At 45.3% G+C, this 21,292-nt stretch overlaps 1 protein-coding gene across 1 annotated transcript in view; it reads left to right on the top strand.

Moving 5' to 3' along the window:
• The window catches only part of flncb (filamin C, gamma b (actin binding protein 280)), a gene marked incomplete at its 5' end in the record, with an annotated part of 155,781 nt that overhangs the window by 97,823 nt on the left and 36,666 nt on the right, over nt 1-21,292 (top strand). Inside the window, 12 exon segments of the mRNA XM_084330952.1 lie at nt 1,971-1,978; nt 2,921-3,053; nt 3,055-3,097; nt 5,941-6,103; nt 6,818-6,978; nt 8,567-8,734; nt 9,633-9,756; nt 9,862-10,018; nt 13,733-13,922; nt 17,261-17,284; nt 17,452-17,699; nt 20,164-20,256. Of these exon segments, the coding sequence (XP_084187078.1) occupies nt 1,971-1,978; nt 2,921-3,053; nt 3,055-3,097; nt 5,941-6,103; nt 6,818-6,978; nt 8,567-8,734; nt 9,633-9,756; nt 9,862-10,018; nt 13,733-13,922; nt 17,261-17,284; nt 17,452-17,699; nt 20,164-20,256 (1,512 nt within the window).

The following is a 21,292-nucleotide window of genomic DNA, read 5'->3' as shown; positions in this document are numbered from 1 at the left end:
GCTCAAAAAGGCAGGTGCTCAAGCACCCCTTGGCCTCTATGTGTGCACGTGCCTGTGTATGTATGTATATATATATATATATATATATATATATATATATGTGTGTGTTATGGTAAATGTAATTTTGCTCATATCCCGACCATATCCCGTACATCCAGGTCGGTTAATGTGAGATTTTTTATGGCAATCATTTGTTAATTAGATTAGATCAGATTAAAATGTAATAGAGTGCAAGGTAACAGTAAAGTGCATTAACAATTATACATGTGGTAGTAAGCCGTACTGGCCAGTGGTATAACTAATAAGAGTAGGTATGGCATATATACTGATATAGATGAAAGTTTATACAGTGTGTATATAAACAGGAATATATAGGGGAGCTCCAGTAGCTCACCGCGTATCTCGGCGCTATTGCGGCGTCGGGGACAACCGTGCGCGTCACGGATCTGGGGTACACGAGTTCGACTCCCGGACTCGCCGTATTTTCTCAGAGTGTCTTTCCCCCGATCTATATCCTATTCAACCTGTTTTCTGTCGGTCATGCTTGACCAGAAAAAAAGCGATAAACGCTAAAAAGAACCAGCTGACTGGTCAAAGTTTAAAAAAAAAAAAAACAGGAATATATGTATAAACAGGAATATATGCAGATATAGATAAATATATATACAGTATATTAGGGCTGACCAGGACTAGTCGAATAGTCAACTAATCGATCGAAAGGAGCCGTAGTTGACTGCCAACCTCTTAGTCGAATGCAAAATATATATATATTTTTTATTATTATTATTATTCCTTTTTTCTTCATCATTCTTTCCAATAGCAAAGAGACCTAACATCATGGCTGACGCTAATGGCGCGCATACCAGCGAGGCTAACTGCCACTGAGAGGCACTGAAAGAGGATTTCACCCATCTAATGAACACACTAGACAAATATCAAGATGTATCCATCAGTGGACTAATTGCATGCTTTCGCAGAGGACAAGAAGCCTTCAGTCGACTCCTTCAGACATTAAGCACCCCCCACAGCCAAAATGGAATCATAAAAAAAATTTATTATCCTTTTTTTTGGTGGGGGGTAGTCGACTGGTGACTATCGGCAAAGTTTGGCCAATCAAAGTCGACTATACAAATCCTTAGTCGGGGACAGGCCCACAGTATACAGTGTTAATGTACATGGCTACAATGGGTTGAGGTAGGTGGTTACAATTACATTGTAAGGCACTAATGCAGGGAACACAGGTTTATGTGCTAATCTACACACGTTTGTTTATAAACCTAAGCTCACTGGAGACGCACTGACCCCTGACCTCAAATATATATAGCGAACCTTTGGTGGTTGACCTTTGATCCTAATCTGTTTCAGTTAATTCATCAAAAACGCACCGTGGGTCACGCTCGCAGGAGTTACATAAAAGGATCCTGGAGCGGCTGTGGTATTTACCATAACGTACAGTAGTTACAGTAGGCTATATACAAAATATACTCACCCTGCCTCTGCCCTGCATTTACTCTTGATGTTGGGGGGTAAAACATGTGATTGGCCATTGAACATTTAGATATGCAAGTAGGGATGTTCGATATTGGCTTTTTTACCGATATCCGATATACCGATATTGTCCAACTCTTAATTTCCGATACCGATATCAACAGATACCGATATATGCAGGGTTTCCCCCCAAAAAATGGAATAATTTCAGATAATTAACATTACATATCTCTTGTCGTGGAATTAACACAACATTATGCATACTTTTGACAATAAATAAAATAAGAATTTGTTCTTACTTGCTTGCCTGGGTAAATAAAGGTTAAATAAATGTAAATGATATATATTGTGAGTGCTGGTGGAACTCTGCACGCTTCCCAACGAGGGGCATGCCGAACAATCGGTTTCACGTACCTGAGAGTGGTTGGCAATCGGCTCGTGGAGAGCATAAGGATTGCTGACTGCCTTCCACTCTTTGCCAGGTCGTTCTGTATGCTACCATCAACTGCCGCGCTCCTGGTGAGACACCGTCTTCGCTCTCTATAATCCCACGGAGGATTTCCTATGTTCTCACTGGGAGACGTCGTGCCATCCGTTGCTACCATCTACCGCCGCGTCTCTGGGGTGAGACGTCGTGCCATCTACTGCGCTACTCTCTCTCTGTGGGCCTCGTTCCTGGTGTGAGACATCGTCATCGCTCTCTATGCTTCCACGGGAGGATTCCTATGTTCTCACTCCTTTTTCGTGGGTCCTGTTTGCTGTGTTGCCCGTCTGCAAGTGTTCTGGTGAGTCTGAACAGGACCAGACTCAGAACTTTCATTTCATTCATGGACTCTAGAAGATAAATGACTCCTCAAATCTAGCTAAAGGATTTGAGCAAGGAGGTAGAGTGGTCGGCTGGTAATCAGAAGGTCCCCGGTTTGATTCCCACTCCTCCCGGCAGCGTGTCCTGGAGCAAGACGCTTAACCCCTAACTGCTCCCAATGAGCAGGTTGGCACCTCGCACGGGTCGCCTCTGCCGTCGGTGTGTGAATGTGTGAGTGAACAAGTAAAATGTGAGGAACAAAGTTTTGGATAAAAGTAGGGATGTCCGATATTATCGGCCTACCGATATTGGCATTAAAATGTAATATAATGATCGGTATCGGTTTTCAAAAGATTTTATTTAATTTTTTATTTATTTAACCTTTATTTACCCAGGCAAGCAAGTAAGAACAAATTATAATTTTATTTATTCTCAAAAGTATGCATAATGTTGTGTTAATTCCACGACAAGAGATATGTAATGTTAATTACCTGAAATTATTCAGTTTTTTTGGGAGTTGGACTATATCGGATATCGGTAAAAAAGCCAATATCGAACATCCCTAGATAAAAGCGCTATATGAAAAAATGCACCATTTACCAAAAAATTCACCATTCCTCTCCGCAGGGGTCCCTCCGCGAGGGTCACCACTCACTTCATCGTGGACGCCCGCGCCCAGTGCAAGAGCGGGGGCAGCCACATCAAGGCTCACATCGCCAACCCGTCGAGCGCCATCACGGACACCTACATCACCGACAAGGGGGGACGGGACCTACAGGGTGGAGTACACCGCCTACGAGGACGGTAAGCATTCGCCATTCATGCTGAGTGATCAGTTCCCCCAGCCACATTTGTGTATTCAATTTTTTTTGGGGGAATTAACTGATAGAAAATGTATTGAAAATTAATCGAAAATTAATCGAATCGAATGTGGTCAAATGAAGAGATTTCATGATGCATTGAATCGTTGCCTGAATAATCATAATAGAAATTAATCGTTGTGAGGTCGCATCGTTACACCCCTGATGATATCCGATTGGGCCGACAAGAGCGCCCCGGTAAGCAAAGCGGTGAGTGTGGGAGCCCCGGCGCGCCTCTTGCCGCAGATTAGTTTCGCGCCTCCTGAGACCTACCGTTCGGACTCGGAGAGAGCGGGAAGCGGGAGAGGAGCTTTCCCCCCCTTTTTTTTTTTTTGTTCTTTCTCTACAAACGTTTTTCCTGACGCAGCACACAGTAATTTCAAAACAAAATACCCTTGTGGCTTTTTCATAAAACATAAAACTGTTTTCTCTCCCGCTCCTCCGTCGGGGAACACCGTGGAGCCAGGCAGTTTGTGGCTTCGCATAACTTCAACAGACTCAAGCGTCTGGGGGGGGGGGGGGGGGGGAGGCGGGGGGCAGGCAGAGAGAGAGATAGAGAAGTGGTACAGGCAGAGAGAGAGAGAGAGAGAGAGAGAGAGAGAGAGAGAGAGAGAGAGAGAGAGAGAGAGAGAGAGAGGGAGAGGGAGAGGGAGAGGGAGAGGGAGAGAGAGAGAGAAGTGGCACAGGCAAAGAGAGAGAGAGAGAGAGAGAGAGAGAGAGAGAGAGAGAGAGAGAGAAGTGGTACATGCAGAGAGAGAGATACGAACTGACACAGTACTCAGGAATGCAGTAATGGATCTGTACAGTATGAGGAAGCAGTGGTACAAACAAGAAAGTGCGCGTGTTTGTGTTGGAGGGAGGAGGGGGGGGGGGGGGGGGCGGGGGAGGGGGGGCTTTGTTAAAATGAATGAAAGCAGCTGAGCCTACAACTGCTCAGAGATAGAGAGCGAGATAGATATGATGAGAGAGAGAGAGGGAGGGTGAGAGAGATAGATATGATGAGAGAGAGAGAGAGGGTGAGAGAAAGAGATATGATGAGAGAGAGAGAGAGGGGGAGAGAGAGAGAGAGACAGAGAGAGAGAGACAGAGAGAGATAGATATGGGGGAGAGAGAGAGGGGGAGAGAGCTGGGTGTTAGGGGGCGGGTAGTAAAGTATTAATAGACGGTGCCTCTCTGCTGAGGGGCAGATGGCGTTTCCACTGATTAGGGACGTGTGTCGTTGTCCAAGACCCGGTGGATTGTGGGACGGAAATACGCAACCTTGCGGCGGCAGCCTTCTCTGGCCTGGCATCTTAATGAAAGCGGATTCTCCCTCATTCTCTCAGACTCTCAGACACTCTGCTTTCTTAAAGGCTTAGAGATCAAATCAACATTCCTCAGGCGATATCGATCGCTGGTTTCAATTCAGGCAGAGGTGTCGTGGTGAATTTGAATAAAGCTCTCAAACATGCTCTGGGTGTTTTGTGTGTTCCTTCCTATGTGTGTCGTGGTCAGGGCTCCTTCTAATGTTATGACTGTGTGTCAGGGTTCGTTTAATTTAGATTTCACTTCAGGAGGTGGACTTTCTACAAGTTCAAATATTGAAAGAAAACATCACAAGAAGCTTGTCTTATTCAAGGAATGAACAATATTTTTTTTTATCCACTTTTTCTCCCATTTTCTATATTTTCTCCCATCCCAATCATCCAATTCAACCCTCCCCTGTCACGAACGCTTTTTCTTGCCTCCCACAAGCCTGGCTGCAATGTGGACTAAGTCATACATAGCACAAGTCCCCTCCGGTACTTGAGGTAACAGCAGTCGCATCTTTTCACCTGCGCAGCTCGATCTCTCAGTGGCGAGGAGTAACGCGTGGGAGGCTCACGCTGCCCCCGACACTTCCTGATTCTACTGCGCAGGCGCACCAACCGACCTGTTGGAGTCGCTGTCCACAACGCCCGATCCCCACCCATCAGTTTCCACCCCCTAATACGGCCAATGTGTATTAGTATGAACGACCAGCTAAAATGAAAGCAATGTGGAGCGCTGGGGGCTCGAACAGGCGAGCCCAGCGTCTCCGCATTCGTGGCGAGCGTCTTGCCCACTACGCCACGTAGCCGCCAAGGAATGAACAATCTTTTAGAATTAGCAAATTCTCTCATTTGTGTGTCATGTGTTTTGTACTTGCACTATTCTCTTTAGTCACATATGAATATATTTGTAGTAGGGCTGTCAAAATGTATGCTTTAACTCTGGAGATTAATAACAAAATTATTTAAAGCGTTAATTTTTTTTATCTAGATTAATCTATGGAGTGAAAATGTTTCAATATAATATAAGATAGAGGTCTAGCTGAGTCAATGTTGATGGTTTTGTTGAACATTTGTATTTCACAGGAGATAAACTGTATTCAAAGAAAGCTATTAAAATAGTCTTTGAATCTAAATATACTTTCTTTGTGTTGATGTTACATTAATTCCATGATTTTACTCAAGTAAATATCTGTTACAAGCTTCGGTTTTAAGTAGAAACATGCGATTTTTAATCTAGATTAATCTAGATTAATTACAGAAAATTGTGAGATTAATTAGTAATTATTTTTTTATCTATTGACAGCACTAATTTGTAGTCATGGTATTAAGATGCTGTTTAAGATCGGGGCTAATCGTATCTGATATTAAGGTACATATAAACATCTATACATTTGAAACAGACTTACAGTACATGGCTCTTTGTCTCTGTGGGAACGGAACAGATCCCAGTGCTGTTGTACACGTTCCTCATCCTCCGCCTGTGTTGTGAACGTAGGGGTGCACCTGATCCAGGTTCTGTACGACGAGGTGCCGGTGCCCTTGAGTCCGTTCCGCGTGCCGGTGACGGAGGGCTGCGACCCCAGCCGCGTGCGAGCGTACGGGCCGGGTCTGGAGGAGGGGCTGGTGAACAAGCCCAACCGATTCACCGTGGAAACCAGGTACGCCGGAGCCTGAGTGACCTGTTAGAGGGGGGGGGGGACCTGTTAGAGCAGGGGGTCGGTCTGTTCAGACAGAGTCCAACTTCTTCTCTTAAGGTCTTCACTTCCTAATCCCCTCTTGTTTTGTATTTGTTTCTTCCTTCCTTCCTTCCTTCCTTCCTTCCTTCCTTCCTTCCTTCCTTCCTTCCTTCCTTCCTTCCTTCCTTCCTTCCTTCCTTCCTTCCTTCCTTCCTTCCTTCCTTCCTTCCTTCCTTCCTTCCTTCCTTCCTTCCTTCCTTCCTCCCTTCCTCCCTCTTCCTCCCTTCCTTCCTCCTTCCCTCCCTCCTTTCCTCCCTTCCTTCTATCCTTCCTCCCTCCCTCCCTCCCTTCCTTCCTCATTTTCTCCTCCCTTCCTTCTTCCTTCCTTCCTTCTTCCCTCCCTCCTTTCCTTCCTTCTTCCTTCCTTCCTTCCTTCCTTCCTTCCTTCCTTCCTTCCTTCCTTCCTTCCTTCCTTCCTTCCTTCCTTCCTTCCTTCCTTCTTCCTTCCTTCCTTCCTTCCTCCCTCCTCCCTCCCTTCCTTCCTTCCTCCTTTTCTTTCTCCCTTACTTCCTCCCTTCCTTCTATCCTCCCTCCTCCCTCCCTTCCTTCCTCCTTTTCTTTCTCCCTCCCTCCCTCCCTCCCTCCCTCCCTCCCTCCCTCCCTCCCTCCCTCCCTCCCTCCCTCCCCTCCTCTCAGAGGTGCTGGTACAGGAGGGTTGGGTCTGGCCATAGAAGGTCCGTCGGAGGCTAAAATGTCCTGCAAGGACAACAAAGATGGCAGCTGCAGCGTGGAGTACATCCCCTTCACTCCCGGGGAGTATGACGTCAACATCACCTTCGGAGGCCTGCCCATCCCAGGTATGATGTCACTTCCTCTAAAGGCAGATCGCAGGAACGCGAAGAAATGGATGGTGTCCATTCCTCTCTTCAAACAAGCAGTTTTTCAGAGCAGGTTTTCTTTGTTTTGTGTGACAGTTTTTTTTCCCATACATGTATTATGAACTATATCTATATCTATATGTATATCTATATTATGTATATGTATATATATCTATAATCCATAGCTACCGGTATATGTATATATATAGCTATATCTATATCGATATTGATATATGTATATCTATAGCTATATCTACTGTATATATATATCTATATTATGTATGTATAAATATATACTGTATATAAACTAATAAATTTTTTATTTCCCCTCAACAGCAATACAAAAAATGTATTTAGCTTCACAAAGAAAGCTTGTGAGGCGGCTGGGTGGCGCAGCGGTCTAAGCGCTCGTCACCAACGCAAGAGACACCGGTATCGAATCCGGCTGTCAGCGTTGCCTCCGGCTTGGCCGGCCGTCATACTGGCTCAATTGGCAGAGTCAGCGGGAGGGAAGCCGGTGGGGTGGTATTCTGGTCGTTGTAAACAGCGACTCCTGCGGCCGGGTAGTGCAGTGGACTAAGCGTCTGTCTATCACCACAGAGACAGTGGGATCGAATCCAGCTGTGGTGCCTCCGGGTTGGCCGTCCATACTAACACAATTGGCAGTGTTAGAGGGTGGGAAACCCGGCGAGGGTGGGTCCTGGTCATTGTAAACAGCGACTCCTACAGTTCGGTCGGGGCGCCTGCACAGCAAGGGAAGGATCTAAGAGAGGTAGTGTGACCTTCCACACGTTACACTCTCCCAGTGAGAGTCCGCGCTGCCAGGTGAAAAGAAGCGGTGGGCTGGCTACACATGTGTCGGAGGAAGCATGTGATAGTCTCCGCCCTCCCGGACCGACGGTAGGGGGTAGAGTGCGCAACGACCAGGAAGGGGATTGGGAATTGGCATAACGACTAACATTGGGATGGGAGAAAAACGGAAAAAAGAAGGAGGAAAAAGATAATAATAATAATAAAAAATAAAAAAGCAACTCCTACAGGTCGGCCAGGGCGCCTGCACAGCAAAGAAGGGATATGTTGAAGGTAGTGTGCCCTCCCACGCGTTACACTTCACCAATGAGAGTCCGTGCTGGCAGGTGAAAAGAGGTTGCTGGCTGTCTCCTATGTGACGGAGGAAGCATCTGTTAGACTTCAGGACTCCGTAGACCGACCAGTGGGGGGCACATGGGAGCAACGACCAGGAAGGGGAGGGGGGAATTGGCATAACGACGAAATTGGGATGGGAGAAAAATCTGAGAAAAACAGGAGAAAAAGTGGATAAAAAAAAAAAAACAAAGAAAGCTTGTGAATTGATTAACTGCACTGAAACCAGTTCCTATCAAAGTAAAGCTAAAGCATCAGCCTGTGTGTGTGTGTATGTGTGTGTGTGTGTGTGTGTGTGTGTGTGTGTGTGTGTGTGTGTGTGTGTGTGTGTGTGTGTGTGTGTGTGTGTGTGTGTGTGTGTGTGTGTGTGTGTGTGTGTGTGTGTGTGTGTGTGTGTGTGTGTGTGTGTGTGTGTGTGTTGCAGGCAGTCCATTCCGCGTGCCGGTGCGGGAGCTGGTGGACCCCAGCAAGGTGAGGTGTTCTGGGCCAGGCCTGGGCAGCGGGGTCAGAGCTCACATCCAGCAGACCTTCACTGTAGACAGCAGCAAGGCCGGAGTGGCCACCCTGGAGGTGCAGATCTATGGACCCACCGGTGAGACACACACACACACACACACACACACACACACACACACACACACACACACACACACACACACACACACACACACACTAGGGATGGCCGTGAGTAATCGTAGCTATGAGAAAAATCGATCTTAAATTATTAATAATTTTTATGAAAAAAATTAAAAAATCTTTATTTCTTTTTTTACATATTTGTTTCACATGTATGTGTATGATTATAACTGTTTGTTGGTTTCCTTAAACATATACGTGAATGCACAAAATTAAGTAAAAAAATTCAAATAAAATTTATAAAAAATTCAAAAATATAATTATTATTATTATTATAATTTAAATTTTTTTTTCCTTTTACGAGTAATACACGATCACTCGAGTATAGCATGCGATCAATCAATCTGGATTTTTATTTAAAATGCCCATCCCTAACACACACCCACACGCACGCACGCCCATGCACACACACGCACACGTGCACTGATGCCACTCTTTTCATTGCTGATATGAATTTTAAACACTGAACTACACTGTAAAAACGGGGCGTCATCTTGGTCACTTGTAAACCATCAGCTAATTTTATTAAACTAAAACTGTGTAAAATGCAATTCATAAATGGTTCAAATTAATTGAATTCAGCTCAATTCGATTTCAACCGGCACAGTCTTTTTTATTATGTATAGGTTACTAATAAATAATTATTTAATAAATATTAATTAACCCCAATCCCAGTTTTTACAGTGATAGGCCGATGCCAAGTACCAATCCCATCCATTACTTTTACCGTAGTAGACGGTAGAAACATCAGCTTGAAGACATGACCAAAAAAAAGTATTGAGACACAATCCATTTTTCACTTGTATCGAGGTCTAGTACGTTCTTGAAATCACTGGTTTCTCTCGTCCACTCAGGCGTGGCTGAGCCCGTCAACATCACGGACAACGGGGACGGCACTCACACCGTGACCTATACCCCTTCCAAGGACGGCCCGTACACGGTGTGTGTGAAGTACGCCGACCAGGAAGTCCCTCGCAGGTCAGTCTCTCAGACAACTACGGACGTTCAGTAGGACAAGAAGACATTAATATCATAATAATATATATATATATGCCATTTTCACTCAAATCCCTCTCCTTCCAGTCCATTCAAGATCAAGACGCTGCCAGCTCACGATGCCAGTAAGGTCCGTGCCAGTGGGCCTGGTCTGAACACCTCTGGGGTGCCCGCCAGTCTGCCTGTCGAGTTCACCATCGACGCCAGGGACGCTGGCGAGGGGCTGCTCACCGTTCAGATACTGGTGAGTTGGCCTCTCCCCTTCAAACTTTTATTTTTTTTTTATCCACTTTTTCTCCCATTTTCTATATTTTCTCCCATCCCAATTTTGTATCATCCAATTCAACCCTCCCCTGTCACAAACGCTGTTTCTTGCCTCCCACAAGCCGGCTGCAATGTGGACTAAGTCATACATAGCACAAGTCCCCTCCGGTACTTGAGGTAACAGCAGTCGCATCTTTTCACCTGCGCAGCTCGATCTCTCAGTGGCGAGGAGTAACGCGTGGGAGGCTCACGCTGCCCCCGACACTTCCTGATTCTACTGCGCAGGCGCACCAACCGACTTGTAGGAGTCGTTGTCCACTCCCCTTCAAACTATTTTAAAACCTGTACAATAAGTGTGTTCATAATATACAGTTCTCACAGATACGCTTGTGTCAGGTGAAGCCCGGGAAAAGCTACGGTAGCAGGTAGCAGCGGTCGAGGTCCCCGCTGAGAACTCCTTACCGGGCTTAATGACATGTCTGTGAGAGCGGAGACAGAGACGTATGTCTTGATAAAGGATTGTTATCACTTCCTTCCTTTCCTTCCTTCCTTCCTTCCTTCCTTCCTTCCTTCCTTCCTTCCTTCCTTCCTTCCTTCCTTCCTTCCTTCCTTCCTTCCTTCCTTCCTTCCTTCCTTCCTTCCTTCCTTCCTTCCTTCCTTCCTTCCTTCCTTCCTTTCTTCCTTTCTCCCTTCCTTCCTTCCTTCCTTCCTTCCTTCCTTCCTTCCTTCCTTCCTTCCTTCCTTCCTTCCTTCCTTCCTTCCTTCCTTCCTTCCTTCCTTCCTTCCTTCCTTCCTTCCATCCTCATTTTCTTCCTCCCTTACTTCCTTTCCTCCCTTCCTTCCATCCTCATTTTCTTCCTCCCTTACGCCCTTCCTTCCTCCCTTCCTTCTTCCTTCCTTCCTTCTTCCCTCCCTCCCTACTTTCCTTCTTCCATCCCTCCTTTCCTCCCTTCCTTCCATCCTCATTTTCTTCCTCCCTTACTTCCTTCCTTCCTTCCTTCCTTCCTCCCTTCCTATCATCCTTCCTCCCTCCGTCCCTCCCTCCCTCCCTTCCTTCCTTTTCTTCCTTCCTTCCTTCTTCCCTCCCTCCTTTCCTCCCTTCCTTCCTTCTTCCATCCCTCCTTTCCTCCATTCCTTCCATCCTCATTTCCTTCCTTCCTTCCTTCCTTCCTTCCTTCCTTCCTTCCTTCCTTCCTTCCTTCCTTCCTTCCTTCCTTCCTTCCTTCCTTCCTTCCTTCCTTCCTTCCTTCCTTCCTTCCTTCCTGTGGTGGTGGTTGTGAACTGCAGGGTCTGGACGGGTGCAAGCGCGAGGCCTCCATCTTTGTGGAGGACTGGGGAAGGAGGGTGTGGGAGAGACATATAGTGAAAGGCACCATCCCGTTCCGTATGCTTAGGAAAGGCTGCGTAAGGCCTGCTTCTCCTCCTCCGCTTCTCACCTCCCTCCTCTCATCCTGTCTGACATCCTCCCCCCCTCCTTCCCGTGTTCCCCCTCTCCCCCGTACCGCCCCCCTGCTCGTATGTGCATATACTGTAGGTGGAGCCTAATGATTAGAGCCTCCTTTGGTCTTGCGCCCAATCTAGAGTCTCTTGGTCGTCCAGCCCCTTATGTCCCTGAGCCAGGAGTCACAGCAAGCTCTTATTCTGAAGACCGTTTTTTTTAGGGCAGACATATTGTATACAGGTTTCAGGCGAAATGGCTCCAAAGGGTTCCAAACTTCACTTGATGTGAAGCAAGTTTTTCTTTCTTTCTTTCTTTTTTTTATCCACTTTTTCTCCTCTTTTTCTATTTTTCTCCCATCCCAATTCCACTGTGCCAATTCTCCCCTCCCCTGTCTTGAACGTTGCTCGCATATGCCCCCCACTGGCCGGTTGTAGGGAGGATAGAAGCCTTGCATCACGTGTCCCCTCCGATACACGAGGAGGCAGCCTGTCGCATCTTTTCACCTGCCAGCGTGGACTCTCATTGGCGAGGTGTAACGTGTGGGAGGCTCACACTACCCCCACCATTTCCTGTCTCTGCTGTGCAGGCGTCCCCAACCGACCTGTAGGAGTCGCTGTCCACAACGTCCAGATTACCACCCATCGACTTCCACCCGCTAACTCTGCCAATTGAGTTAGTATGACGGCTGGCCCAAGCCGGAGGCAACGCCGACAGCCGGAGTCGAACTTCTTTCTTTCTTTCGTTCTTTCTTTAAATATTTTTTTAATTGCAAATGTGCACATCCAAAAACCTGGAGGTGGATGGGAGAGGAGCAAGGGGGTGTTTTTGGATGTGGAAGGTGCAAGTTGCTGCTGAGCCCACATCCTCCCATTGCCTTCAGTTCATGGGGTCTACATGTACACACAAAGTGTTCCGGGTAACAGCTCATATCCTGAAGGTCTGACTTTAAATAACCCGTTTATATGCATCTTCCCAGGGCCGGCTTCAGCCTGCAGGGGGGCCCTATGCAAGTTTACTTTGGGGGGCCCTTTTACCCCCCGATCACAAATAACCCTGTAGACATGAATTAACAGAATATTCAGAGTATTACCATGGAAATAGACTGCAACCAACAGTAAATAGAATACCATACGATATGATATGATATGATATACAATGTGATATGTCACATGTATTAAACTCAGATCTGTCATTATCAGGCATATGAGCTTTCTCAAAAACCCAATACTTGAGAATCCTGAATACGGGATATTGATGACATCAACTACAATCAGCCCCCCCCTACCCCCCCCCCCCCCCTTTCCCTCCCTGGTCTCTGTGGACTGACCTCCATTGGGTTTGGCTGATTGGCTAATGGGCTAATGTGGTTTTTCTCCAGTATTCCACTAACCAGGGGCGCTTCCTAAACTTGCCACCACCGCCATCCATTCCACCTCCATTGCTGCATTATATTATGTGTGAAGCCCTATTGAGTGTAGTGCGTGAACCCAGGCTAGTGGTAGTAGTAGTCCCTGTGTGCTGGGAGCTCTGTGGGTCTGGATATGCACCGTGTGGTTCTCAGCCGCTGTCTCGAGGCACGCCGCCACGCCTTGATTTCAGTTCAGGTTTTGCCGTCGACATTTTGCTCTTAGTGTGTCGAAAAATCGAAATGCCGAACCAGAAAATAATGATGTTAACTTCATCAAAATAGAATGAAATTTAGCTATGATGCTACTTTACCCGATCGCAATTTGTGTAGAACGACTACGATATCCCCTCTTATGTAATCGTTCTGCACGTAACACATGACGTTTTTTACGAGCTAAATGAGAATGTGTACTGTAGGAATGCAGGAGTGATGAGACGTGTAGACGGTTCACTTCATCCCTTCACTTCCGAACATAAAATAAATAACGTCAGTAGTTACAATCACTGAGTACAGCCAACAGCTAACCATGTAAACAAAACTATCCCAAAAACGAGTTTCCCAGTAGGCCTAGTTTTTGCACCCAGAGTCTTAAAGGAGTTCATGTCTATCCCAAGTGGGACACCACAAAGGTGTACTTTATAAGACCTTTCTTATATACGTGTGCTACGGCATCAAATGGGTTGAGAACCATCACGGTACACAAACGCACACTTGCATACTGCATATACACATTCATCTACAAACACACAACTCATTCTCTGTGTGTGTGTGTGTCTCTGTGTGTGTGTGTGTGTGTGTGTGTCTGTGTGTGTGTGTGTGTGTGTTCCACCCCCGGGGACGTCCAGGATCCTGAGGGAAAGCCCAAGAAGGCGAACATCCGGGACAACAGAGACGGGACGTACACCGTGTCCTACGTGCCGGACATGACGGGGCGCTACACCATCACCATCAAGTACGGCGGAGACGAGATCCCCTACTCGCCCTACCGCATCCACGCCCTGCCCTCGGGGGACGCCAGCAAGTGCCTGGTCACAGGTCAGAGACGCACACACAAACACGCACACACACGCACGTGCCGACACACACACACACACGTGCACACAGACACACACACGCACGCACGCACACACACACACACACACACACACACACACACACACACACACACACACACACACACACACACACACACACACACACACACACACACACACACACACACACACACACACACACACATTTTAATACTTTATTTGGTTCCACAAATGATATTACATAAACAGGGAATCAAATGTATCGGGGCCAAGCAGCACTGAACACTTAAGGGTAAGACACACACGTGCACACAGACACACACGCACACGCACACACACACATGCACACACACACACACACACACACACACACGCACGTGCAGACACACAGACACACACACGTGCACACCGACACACACACACGTGCACACACACACACGCACACACATGCACACACACACACACACACACATGCACACACACACACAAAAAAAGCAAAAACAAGCAACATTCAGTTGCTTCACTTTAATTTAACTAGTTTAATTGACATTAGTTCAGTTGTATTAGTGACATTAACTTGTTTACATGACATTAGTTCAGTTGTATTAGTGACATTAACTTGTTTAAGTGACATTAGTTCAGTTGTATTAGTGACATTAACTTGTTTAAGTGATATTAGTTCAGTTGTATTAGTGACATTAACTTGTTTACGTGACATTAGTTCAGTTGTATTAGTGACATTAACTTGTTTAAGTGACATTAGTTCAGTTGTATTAGTGACATTAACTTGTTTAAGTGACATTAGTTCAGTTGTATTAGTGACATTAACTTGTTTAAGTGACATTAGTTCAGTTGTATTAGTGACATTAACTTGTTTAAGTGATATTAGTTCAGTTGTATTAGTGACATTAACTAGTTTACATTTTATTTAATTAAATTTTATTAGGGATCCCCATTAGCTGGTGCGATAGACCAGCTAGTCTTCCTGGGGTCCACACACAAAAAAACATACAAAAACAATCACTATTGCAAAAACAAAATTATTAAAAGTCAGTACACACAATACATAATGAAACGACTGTAACAATTAAGATAGCTAAAATTACATTAGTGTAAAACAAAAACAAAAAATTACTTTACAGTGTTAAAAACAATTTAAAAACAATTTAAGATTATTTTTAAAAGTGAATCTACTGTAAATGCAGCAGAGGTTCCGAGGCAGGCCATTCCAAAGAGTTAATGCTCTAAAAATAAAAGATCTCCCCAAAGCGCTGGTTCTAGGACCTGCCAATTCAAGCTGCCCACTACTGGTACCTCTAGTGTAATGCTCGTGCACAGTATTACTAAAAACAATCTGATTATGTATAAAAACAGGAGTTTTACTGCTCATGACCAACTTGAACAGCACAAGTATATTAAAAGACAATCTATTTTCAACGTTAAGCCAAGAGAGGCGGGCATGCATACGGCTCACATTAGACCTTAGTGAGCAGCCCAGTACCAACCGTGCTGCCCTGTTCTGGACCACCTGGAGCTTCCTGAGGTCACCACTGGCAGCAGATGACCACATCGCAGAGCAATAGTCAAGATGACATAAAACTAAACTTTGCACTATCTGACATAAAAGGGGACAGGCAACAAAAGAAGCACATTTCCTGGAAATACCAATTGCTCTTCCCATTTTTAAAACAATATAATTAATATGCTGAGACCAAGACAGAGTGCAATCCAGCATCACTCCAAGGAGTTTAGTACTTTCAACTTGTTGAACTGCCGAATTACACAAGTTTAAATGAAGCTTTGGATTTGTAGATAACCTGTGCCTTGTTCCCAGCACAATACATTTAGTCTTGGAGATATTAAGGACAAGTCTATTACATACTACCCAGTCATGCACAACTTTAAGTTCTCTGCTCAAAACTTCATTAAGTACATTGCATGATGGTGCAGCGTAATACAATGTTGAATCATCTGCATAAAGAACTGTTGTAGCACATTTGGTAGCCCAAGATAGGTCATTAGTAAATACAGAGAAGATCAAAGGTCCTAGGCAACTTCCTTGCGGAACGCCACACTCTAGACCTCTGCTACTGGACAGGCTGCCATTTAGATACACCTTCTGTGATCTCTAGAGGACAAATAACTTAGTATCCACTTTAAAGCAGAAGAGTTAAAACCATAACATTTAAGTTTCTCAACCAGTAGAGAATGGTCCAGCACATCAAATGCAGCACTAAAATCTAACAGCACAGTTCCCACCAACATAGAGTTATCTATAGCTTTAAGCCAGTCATCAGTCATCTGTATCAAAGCAGTAGAAGTAGAGTGACCAGCTCTATAGGCATGTTGAGAATCTGTTGCAAGCTTGTTTGAAACAAAATACTCTTGAATTTGTGAATGCACCAACTTTTCCATGATTTTGCTCAAGACAGGTAAAATACTTATAGGTCTAGAATTTCCCCCATTAAAAGCAGCTTTGGTATCCTTAGGTAAAGGAAAAACCTTAGCCTCCTTCCACATCTTTGGAAATAGGCCCACATCCAAACATCTATTCATAATATGACATAAGGAGATGCTATGATACCAGCAGTCATTCTCAGCACTTTACTATCCAGGTTATCTAGGCCTGCTAACTTACTATAAGGAAGAGATGACATTAGTTCAGTTGTATTAGTGACATTAACTTGTTTAAGTGACATTAGTTCAGTTGTATTAGTGACATTAACTTGTTTAAGTGACATTAGTTCAGTTGTATTAGTGACATTAACTTGTTTAAGTGACATTAGTTAAGTTGTATTAGTGACATTAACTTGTTTAAGTGGCATTAGTTAAGTTGTATTAGTGACATTAACTTGTTTACGTGACATTAGTTCAGTTGTATTAGTGACATTAACTTGTTTAAGTGACATTAGTTCAGTTGTATTAGTAACATTAACTTGTTTAAGTGATATTAGTTCAGTTGTATTAGTGACATTAACTTGTATGGATGTCCGATATTATCGGCCTTCCGATATTATCGTCCGATATTGGCATAAAAATGTGATATAGAAAAATATCTGTATCGGTAATTTTTTTAACTTTTTTTTTAAATTTGTTTAATTTATTTTTACATTTATTTAACCTTTATTTACCCAGGCAAGCAAATAAGAACAAATTATTATTTTATTTATTGTCAAAGGGGGGGGGGGGGACCCTGCATATATCGGTATCAGAAATTAAGAGTTGGACAATATCGGTATTGGCTAAAAAAGCCAATATCGAACATCCCTATTAACTTGTTTAAGTGACTTCAAAGAAAGTTCAAATCAAAATAAATAAATGTGTCTTCTTTTCCTACAGTATCCATCGGAGGGCACGGATTGGGTGAGTATCCTTTATGCCCACATATTCTGTGAAAAAACAACAACAACAACAACAACAACACAAGGGTCATTGGCTACTCGGGACGCGAGAGGGGCGGGCCCCCCTTAAGCGTCAGCTTCGATTGGTTCGCCCCGCCCCGCCCTTCATGTGTCTGTCATCTCTGACAGGTTCAGGTGTAAGCCCCACCATCCAAATTGGGGAGGAGACTGTCATCACGGTGGACGCCAAGGCCGCCGGCAAGGGGAAGGTCACCTGCAAGGTGTCCACGCCGGACGGGGCGGAGCTGGACGTGGACGTGGTGGAGAACGCCGACGGAACGTTCGACATCTACTACACGGCGCCGGAGCCGGGGAAATACGTCATCACCATCCGCTTCGGAGGAGAACACATTCCCAACAGTCCCTTCCACGTGGTGGTGTGTACGCTCTTAAAGAGACAGTACAATGCTTTTCATTCAGTCATACATTGTTTATTAGATTCAAATGTATTGTCATCATACAAGTACAGTACAACGTAAAGACGTAAAGCCGTTTGGCATCCAACCAGAGTGCAAATGTAACAGTATAGTGCAATAGTGATATACAATGTACAGGTGATTAAACTTGGTATAACATATATAAATGAGTACTACTGAGTATAGTGCTAATCAGATATATGTATAAGTTGTAGTATAAATATGTACAGTGACATAGGTATAAAGACAGTATGGTAGTAGATGCCAAACTTATTTTATACTTGTACTGTATAATGACAATACATTTTAATCGAATCGAATCTAATTTACATCACTCCTTTTTAGTTGATTCAGATTTCTTTTTTTAACAATATACTTACACCTCCAGAAATAATCATCTTGATTGTGGATATTGACCGTATTCGCACGGTTGCCATTTTGCTCTTATGTCACCCTCAGGTTGGGTTCCTTTCCGTTCCTTGGGTGGGAACAGGGTGGAAAGGAGCCCGACCGCGAGAGGCCTGCCGTGTGGATACGGTCACCTGCTTGCTGTGTCGTTGCATCTGACCTGTGTGGGTTTTTAGGAGATTATTAATGATTGTTTTGATAACATCTTGGTGATAAGAGTGTGTAGCATGTTGTGTGACTCATACGTAGACTGCCATTATGATGAGAAATAGAGATGTGGCTCACCGATACCACCAGTTCAGCGATAATACAGATTAAGATATATTATCATACTTACAGACTATAGTAATACAGAAACAATGTGCTAATCTTTATGTACCGGCTGATACCAAGTGCTTTACTTTTACTGAACGTGATAGACAGAGGCAATTTGTTTGCAGCCGTTAGACAAATAATTATTGAGATATAATCCATTGGAGCATTTGTGACAGAGCCCAGCAGTTCGTGGCACAAATCTCCCTCTGTCATTTTTATTTTATTTTTTTTATTGGTCTTTTTTCCCCTCCATTTTCCTCCGATTTTCTCCCATCCCAATGTTAGTCGTTATGCCAATTCCCAATCCCCTTCCTGGTCGCTGCGCACTTACCCCCGGTCTGGGAGAGTGGAGGCTATCACGTGCTTCCTCCGACACACGTCCAGCCAATCAACCGCTTCTTTTCACCTGGCAGCGCGGATTCTCATTGAGAGGGCGTAGCGTGTGGAAGGATCACACTATCCCACTCAAGTCCTATCCGCGCTTAGCAGGCGCCCCGACCGAACTGTAGAAGTCGCTGTTTACAACGACCCGGACCCACCCCGCCAGCTTCTCCCACCCTCTAGTGAACGGCCAGCCAAGCTGGTGACAACCCCGGAGCTGTGAGCTGGATTCGAACAGGTGAATCTAGCCGCTCCGGGGTTTGGTGACGAACGCAATCTCCGTTACGCCACCTGACCGCCCTCTGTCATTTTTCTGATTTTTACAGATTATGTAAATTATGTGTCATACATTGAAATCTGAAGATATTTGAAGAAGATTATGCTTATTTGAATCTAGTTAAACCTCAAGTCTCAAAACAGAGAACAACTGAGAAAATTCAATTTAAAGTTTGGCTGCATTTTTAACAACTTGGCAGTCAGGTACTAGGTGTTACAAACTGCCTTTTTTAAACAAAGGTTTATACTATTTATTTTAGAGATACTATAACTGTTAGTTGTTACAGTACATGTTCTTACACATTCAAACTGTGATAATATGGAGGAAAAAAAAGAAAAACCATGTCAATAATTTTCTCACAATCTGACTTCCAGACATGAGTCTCTTACCCCTGGGCCCGGTCACATTTGTACATCCTTAAAGAGTAACTAAACATGTGGTCATGTCGCTGCCCTTGTGGTTGCTATTCTCACCCTGCTGCCCACTCTCTACCCCACCCCCAATCTAAAATGGTAAATGGTGCATTTATATAGCAGCTTTTATCCAAAGAGCTTTACAATTTGTTCCTCACATGTTACCCATTCACTCACACGTTCACACACCGACTGCAGAGGCAGCCATGCAAGGTGCCAACCTGCTTATCGGACCCTTCGACACGCTGCCTGGGAGGAGCGGGAATCGAATTGGGAACCTTCCCATTAACCAGACGGCCATTCTACCTCCTGAGCCACTGTCGCCCCCATTCTGTGATGTCAGAGTATACCTATTACTATCAAACTCTTGCACGTCCAAATATCAACCGCCGGGGCAGCAAAATTACCACATGTTTAGTTACACTGTATGAAAATGGCAGACTACCTTTGTTTGGATCTCTGATGTATTTACATTTGTTCTTTGCATGAGATTTCAGGACATTGAGGAGATTCCATCGCACATAACCGCACCGGCATCGATATAGACGCATCCCTTATAATAATAATAATAATAACATAACGTGTGTGTGTGTGTGTGTTCCTCAAACGTGTGCCTTCCCTCCCCTGGTAGGCCAGTGACACCATCCCTATTATAGAGGAGCCATGTGAGAATCTACAGTTACAGCAGCCCTACGCTCCCTATGTGGGATTCTCCCCTCACTGGGTATACAGTACACCACTACTACTACACCTCTCAACTGCACCACTACTACACCTCCCAACTACACCACTACTACACCTCCCAACTCCACCTCCCAACTATACCTCCCAACTCCACCTCCCAACTACACCACTACTACACCTCCCAACTACACCACTACTACACCTCCCAACTACACCACTACTACACCTCTCAACTACACCACTACTACACCTCTCAACTGCACCTCCCAACTACACCACTACTACACCTCCCAACTACACCTCCCAACTACACCTCCCAACTGCACCTCCCAACTCCACCTCCCAACTCCACCTCCCAACTACACCACTACTACACCTCCCAACTGCACCTCCCAACTCCACCTCCCAACTCCACCTCCCAACTGCACCTCCCAACTCCACCTCCCAACTACACCACTACTACACCTCCCAACTGCACCTCCCAACTACACCACTACTACACCTCCCAACTCCACCTCCCAACTGCACCTCCCAACTCCACCTCCCAACTCCACCTCCCAACTACACCTCCCAACTACACCACTACTACACCTCCCAACTCCACCTCCCAACTCCACCTCCCAACTCCACCTCCCAACTACACCACTACTACACCTCCCAACTCCACCTCCCAACTCCATCTCCCAACTGCACCTCCCAACTCCACCACAACTCCACCTCCCAACTACACCACTACTACACCTCCCAACTCCACCTCCCAACTACACCTCTCAACTCCACCTCCCAACTACACCTCCCAACTCCACCTCCCAACTCCACCTCCCAACTGCACCTCCCAACTACACCTCCCAACTACACCTCCTAACTCCACCTCCCAACTACACCTCCCAACTCCACCTCCCAACTACACCTCTCAACTCCACCTCCCAACTACACCTCCCAACTCCACCTCCCAACTCCACCTCCCAACTCCACCCCCCAACTCCACCTCCCAACTACACCTCTCAACTCCACCTCCCAACTCCACCTCCCAACTACACCTCCCAACTGCACCTCCCAACTCCACTGCTTCTCCA

This window comes from Notolepis coatsorum, assembly GCF_963971535.1.
Source record: "Notolepis coatsorum genome assembly, chromosome: 15".
NCBI lineage: Eukaryota > Metazoa > Chordata > Actinopteri > Aulopiformes > Paralepididae > Notolepis > Notolepis coatsorum.
The sequence above is the reverse complement of the archived record's forward strand: the minus strand, read 5'-3'. Positions and strand labels throughout refer to the sequence as shown.